Source organism: Cibotium barometz, chromosome 44 (assembly GCF_041138505.1).
Source record: "Cibotium barometz isolate CiBa-2024 chromosome 44, ASM4113850v1, whole genome shotgun sequence".
Taxonomy (NCBI): Eukaryota; Viridiplantae; Streptophyta; class Polypodiopsida; order Cyatheales; family Cibotiaceae; genus Cibotium; species Cibotium barometz.
This window is the reverse complement of record NC_141089.1, coordinates 30,467,601-30,474,529: the sequence shown is the minus strand read 5'-3', so window position 1 is coordinate 30,474,529 and position 6,929 is coordinate 30,467,601. Positions and strand designations below refer to the sequence as shown.

The 6,929-nt window shown below is 41.4% G+C and overlaps 1 protein-coding gene across 1 annotated transcript; it reads right to left on the bottom strand.

Annotated features, from left to right (window-relative positions):
• Window positions 1–544: 544 nt before the first annotated feature.
• LOC147613193 (uncharacterized) lies at window positions 545–6,579 on the bottom strand. The gene is made up of 3 exons (XM_086782764.1): window positions 6,444–6,579; window positions 763–996; window positions 545–670 (listed from the first exon to the last, which is right to left on the bottom strand). The coding sequence occupies exons 2-3, from the start codon at window positions 976–978 to the stop codon at window positions 545–547; spliced, it is 342 nt and encodes a 113-aa protein (XP_086638890.1). The 5' UTR covers window positions 979–996; window positions 6,444–6,579.
• Between the last annotated feature and the right edge of the window lie 350 nt (window positions 6,580–6,929).

The window sequence follows — 6,929 nt, the reverse complement described above, 5'->3', positions numbered from 1 at the left end:
GAGGCCTCTCCTTTACCAAGATCCCCCACCACTACTACATGTTAGCCTAATACCGGGGCTTATACCGACGCTATTTAACGGGGTCTTAAAAAGCCTCGTCATCGGTATAAGCGCCGGTATAAGCGCCGGAACCGTAGCGTCGGTATAAGCGTCGGGTAATAATACTGGCGCTTATACCGGTTTATATAGCGACGCTCACCGGGAGTAATACCAACGCATAAAGCGGCGTCTATATTGGTGCATATACCGTGTTATATACCGGGGTCAATACCGGGGTGTATACCGACGTCAGTACCGGGGTATATACCGATGCTGTAGCAGAAATTTTTTTTGGGCAGAATAGTGCTGCCTGGCTGTTGCCTGGCTGCCTGCAATGAGCAGGATCAACAACAGCAAACAGACAGCACCATTCTGTCTAAAATAGAGCACAAAAACAACCGTGCTCGTTTGCATATTTTCCTGATCGACAAACAAGAAATTAAATTAAACATTAATACTCAAGAATGTTTTGATCATATTTCATTAGTTTGAAGGTCATCTTACATCATGGTAATGCCTCCCGATTGACGGTCTCTCCTTCTTCTTCAAGCATCTCAAACAAGGCCACAAGGCCATGTTTGTGAGCGTACTTCTCCTCTCGCCTACTTGGTGGGCGATTCATGGCCAACTCCTGCACACACGATTAACAATTATAACTTTTAGAAATCAACATTTAGCCCACATACATACATTTAAATAAATAAAATTGCTACAAACACTTACGAATTCATGGCGCATGGTTTCGTAACCACCACTCCCGAGATGAGAAGCCCCTACTGTTTGGAGTCTTCTCCTTGCCGCCTCTCTTTGTTGTTGAAACCTGTCTGGTGTCTCGGTGAGCTCCTGAGCAATGGCTGCCCACTCCCTGTCATCTAGCCAAACAGGTTTCTCCTTCCCCTCTCTAAATGTGTCCCTCGCCTCTGACCTACGATGCCCCATCAAAATGCGAGCTGTATACTGTATCCACTCATTAGAGACGACATTCATAGGGTCAGATGGCTGGAACTCTTGCTTTATCTTTGTGTTTATATAATTTTTCTTCCCCTTGTCTTGCTGATCCCATTTAGTCATGACAGAGTCATGAAACTGTATAGTGCACAATTGTCGAATGCGTGTCTTCATTGCCTTCCCTGCACTATCCATTATTGGTGCCCCATCCCTAATTGTGTAAATCTTGCTGTTGTCACGGTCATGTGCACCCCAGGGAGTGGAAGGTGACCCTATGGGTGTGCTATCAACAGATGAGAGCGAAGGACGACGCTCACGTGGTGGTGGTGTCATAGCATCTATGGCACTACCACCACAACAACCTCCTACTACGTGAGCTCCGTCTATGTGAAGAGGTGGTAGATCGAGCTGTAAGAGGAGTGGAAGGCTGTGTGGTATGAGGTGTGGGAGCTGCTGTCGTACCCACGGGTGTGGGAACTGGCGTCGGGAAGCCAGATGGTGAGGCAGATGTCCCTGCTCCAGAACCCCAATAACTCTGAGCCATGGCTCTCTGCTCTGGAGTCATGGACAAAAGAAAACCATATAACTGCTGGGGACTCATGCCCTACGGTGTAGGATTAAATGAGAAATCTAGACTGTAGTCGTAGGGCGGTGAGTCACCCATGGCCTGTTGGACAAAAAACCATATGACAAACTTGTGCGAAATGAAAATTACACGGTAAACAATGAATGAAAGAACCATAAGACAAACATTAACAATGATAAACAACATTGGTAAAACTATATCAACTTGCTCCTACAGTAGTGATTATGATGGTAAACATTAACAATGGTAAACAATGAAAGGACCTTCAATGTCATAAAACCATTACAAATATGTCATAACTATTTGCATAATCATTAAGATACATCATTTTAAAAATCATTATCTATTCTATCATCCTCATTAAGATCAGTAGCCCCAAAGAGATCTATGTCTATGTACATTTCAGCATCCTCATCATTAAAAGTCCCTTGATGAAGGATGTCTTCATCATCTATGTCTTCTTCCTCAACTTGTTTTTCAGCTTCCTTGGTTTGCACCTCTTCATTTGGATCTTGCTCTAGTTGCTCCTCTTCATTTGCTTGCTCCTCTTCATTGTTGATATCGGCTTGTTCTTGCTGCTCTCCATTACCCTGTGCATCCACATCACCTTGTTGTAGCTCAAATTCTTCAAAAATTTGCTTACTGCGGGGGGCGACTTGAACCACAAACAGCTAGCGTGGATCTTTTGGATCCTCTTTAAAGACAACCTGCTCACAATGCTCTGGGCGCACAAAAGTATCTTGCTGATCGGTCCATACCTTTGTGGAGTCCACTTGGATGAGGCCACTCTTGTCTCTACGTACAGTTGCATGTGGCCCATTCATGATTACCTTGAACCACTTCACATCAAAGATAAACAACTCAAAACTTCTGAAGCCAACCTTTAATATATCTTGAATGGTTCCAAAGTAATCAAGCATTCCAGTAATTGTGTTATCATCACTTGCACTTGCACGACTTTCTTGAACAAACTGTGCTGTGACACCACAATCAAAGGTTGCTCTTCTTTGGTCTATTCGTTCTACTCGAAAATGACGTCCATGTGACCAAAACGCCCCATATTTGTGATACTACAAATAGCACAAAAAGTTTGTTGATGGAGAATCAAACACTGAGACATGTAGAGAAAAAAAAGAGAGACATGTAGAACTTGAACACTTACATGCCAATCGCATCCTTTTGTAAGCTCCTCCTCCTCCTCTGTTATAGGTAAACCAGCACGTTTGGCTTCTAAAATTGTAGCTTCTAGCCATCTACCTATGGGAAAGTCCGGAAGAGCTTGCATACCTTCTGGATATGGGAGATTTCTTGTAGTGCGATTCCTTCTAAAACTTAAACGATCTTGTACTCGCTGTCGCTTGAGAGCTTCATATGTCTCAATCCACTTCTCCATTACATGAGAGTTCAAGATGCAAAATTTGTTGATTTCTTCCCTCAAAGTGTTATCCATCTTTCTCTTAATGCCTTGGCCTTGAGGTTCCTCACCAATGACTCGCCTGTTGGACTCTTGAGACCATAGTCGAGGTATCTCTGGATCTGAGGAACTTAAATATTCAGTGATGTAAACAAGGGACTCTTGTATCAGCCACCCTTCTGACATACTACCCTCTGGGCGAGCCATTTGGCGAACAAATCCCTTTAATGTCTTCATAAACCTCTCCAAAAAGAACATCCATCTTGAATGGACTGTTCCAGCAACTGCAACCTCATCTACAACATGAACTAGCAGATGCATCTGGATTGTTAATAAACTTGTAGGGAAAAACTTCTCTACCATGCAGACTGCCTCTATGGAGTTTAAACGCGCTGTCTCCAAAGTGTCTCTCTTTATCTCTTTTGAAGAAATCCAGCGCACCAATGTGCCAATCTTATAGATAGTAGCTCTAATGTCTTCAGTGAGGCAATCTTTTATTGCTATGGGTAGCACAAATTGTAGAAACTTGTGCCAATCATGACTCTTGAGACCACTAAGATCATCATCCTTTGTAAATGCACTTTTCAAGCAATGCATACAACCTGTAGGAGTCCGAAACTCTGAAATTGTAGAAACTTGTGCCAATCATGACTCTTGAGACCACTAAGATCATCATCCTTTGTAAATGCACTTTTCAAGCAATGCATACAACCTGTAGGAGTCCGAAACTCTGAAATTGTCCTCTTGACTTGTTGTTCCTCCATCTTGCTAAGAACCCATGGGACTCTTGGAAGTAGCACCTTTCCATTGGGTCTAGTGCGAGCCCACAACTCTTGCATGCAACCAATCTCTTCCAAGTCATCCCTTTGGCCTTTAGTATCCTTTTTTCCTGTCATGGTCTTCCACAGAATGTCAGCTACATTCTTGAAAATATGCATCGGGTCAAGCAAATGGTTTATCAGGAGATCACCCCAATAGGGGAGTTGGTGAAAGATAGAGAGCCTCTTCATCCCAGGACATGCCAAGTTGCCACATTCTTCCCATTTGATCTTCCAATCGCTTGCCTCCATCTAGCAGGATAACATGTATATGCAGCTCATTAAACACAAATCATTATGCATTACACAAAGCACTATGTAAACCATAAAACAGGGCTTCTTTTTCCCAGCCCTGTTTGAAAATTAAATAGAATTTGAACAAGGATGGAGAGAGAAGCTATCTCTATTCATAAATAGCTATTTATAAAGGCCTTATGCAATAATCTAAATGCATAGTATAAGTATAAGCTTGCATAATAAGGCTGCAAGACTTATGCATAAGCTTTATGCATAAGCCTTATGCATAAGTCTTACGCATAAGCCATATGCATAAGCTCTATGCATAAGCCATATGCATAAAACTTATGCATAAGCCATATGCACACGCTCTATGCATAAGTCTTATGCATAAGCCATAAGCTCTATGCATAAACCCTAAACCCTCATTCAAGATGCCCTTGCCTTTTCTTTGCTCATAGTCACCATAATTCTTTTCTGTGCGGGACAGCTGAAAGTAGTAATTTGGCTCTAAAACGCAAAATATATGTCGGAATTAGGATTTTGACGGCTCTATAGAAAGCTAACGGAAGATAGAACCTACCCCTAAAAGCATTTTGATTCAGTCAAAGTGGAAGTATATTCTGTTTGACTTTGACTAGAAAGTCAACATGACTACTTTGACCGAGATTGTGATATCCGATTAAGGGGTTCTATGGCTCATTTGAAAACTCTCAAGGAGTAGAATAGAGTCGTGTAATCACTCGGACCTAATCCCAAAAACCCTAGGACTGAATTAGGGTTTTGTAAAATCCCGAAAGTTCCCAAAATTCGGTCCCAAAGCTCAATCCGGCTACAAATGATTGGTGTTTCTCCCCTTGGTAGTTGTGAATAACTCTTCAAGTGTATCCATGGGGTAAATCTCCAATCAATAAGCTTGTTTGGCTCCCTTGTTGGAAAAATTCCGCCAGAGTCTCCTTTGTAATTGGAACCAAATCTCAAATGAAAATGCAACTTCTCAAATCACAATGCAATACTCTTTGTATCCCACAATGTCATGAAAGATCATATGCACTCTTTGTCCATCAAAGCATTTGCAATATCCACACAATATGACGGAAAAGGGGCCCCATTGCCCAAATGCATCCACAAAGTCGATGGTGAGGATTGTTGAGGACGCGCGTTGAAGCTTGCGGATCTCCCGGCCAAGCTCTTCTCACCCCTTCACCGAGTTTTCCTCCAAGGTGAAGGTTGAGGCCATTTCTTCACACCGGTGTACCTAATCCCCCTTTGTACCGCTTTACCAAGCAATCACGGCACAAAGAGTTCAAGCCATTCTCCCCTTGGCCTCTCCAACCAATGCCAAGGTACCCTCACACATTGCTAGATTCTATAGAAACTTGAAGTGGTAGCAATGGTGAGTGTAGGTACAAAATGATGTGGATAATATCAAATGATAGAACAAGTTTGTTGGCTTACAAGTATTGAGCATGACTCATGCCCTTTTACAATTTAGAACTCATCAATAAAGCATGGACTCATGCCTCAATCCATCATCCAAAAGCTCCAACACAAACCAACAATTCACAATGCCCTCACCATGGCATTTGCATAAGCATTTGTTAACCACAATCAAGGCATTTGCAATTGCATTCCAACAATCCCTAAGCCATAAGTCTTATGCACACGCTCTATGCAATTACGCTCTATGCATAAGCCTTATGCACACGCTCTATGCATAAGCCATATGCACACGCTCTATGCATAAGCCTTATGCATAAGCCATATGCATAAGTCTTATGCATAAGTCTTATGCGTACGCTCTATGCATAAGCCATATGCATAAGCTCTATGCATAAGCCATATGCATAAGTCTTATGCATACACTCTATGCATAAGTCTTATGCATACGCTCTATGCAAGACTTATGCATAAGCTCTATGCTATATGCCTTATGCACTATGCTAACCCTTAATCCCATCACCCAATGGTGTAATAAACATGATCTTGTTTTACATGGATAATAGATCTTACCTTGATAACATATATAAACTCTATGAATAAAGAGAATACCTTATGCATAGAAAAACAGAGCATAAGACTTATATGTTATATGTATAAGAGAGTAAACTCTATGCATAGAGATTTTATAAGCTTGCAAACTCTACGCATAAAGCCTATGCATAGAGCTTATGCATAGAGATTTCACAAGCTCACAAGCTCTATGAATAGAGCTTATGCATAAAGCTTGCAAGAAGGCTATGCATAGAGATTGCAAGCTTATGATAGGTTTTATGCATAGATATTAAATTAATCCTATGTGTAAGCTTACAAGAACCCAAAACTAACCCTAAACCATAAAACAGGGATGCAATAATTCATAGAAAATAGCATAAACAAGAAAAATCGAAAGAGGATCTACCTCTTTTTTGCAAAGCTGAAGGAGAGGATTGGTGAAAGATTGGTGAGGTGAAAGAGCTACAAAACAAAATATTAAACAAACTAATTAGTAAATTAAACACAAGAAAAAGAACTAATACAAAACCCTAAAATCTCTATGCATGCATTAGGAGATCTATGCATACATAGAGAGCTCTCAACATGCATAGAGAGCCAAAAAAACACAAAACCCTAAACATCCTAATTCTTAAATTAAAAAGTAAAAGCAATTGCAAGAACATATTAAGAGAAGGAGAAGAGGAGAAAAGAAGAAAGAAGGAGAAAAGAGGAGAGAGGAAAAAAGAGGAGAGGGAGAGAAAGAGAAGAGGGAGAGAAAGAGACCTTCTCTAGCTGTAACGCGCCCTCCTGTGCGAAAAAATCAGAAAATAAGCTCTCGGCTGTGAAAAACTTACGAGCGCCGGTATATGCGTCAGAATATGCGTCGGAATATACGTCGGTATATGCCACG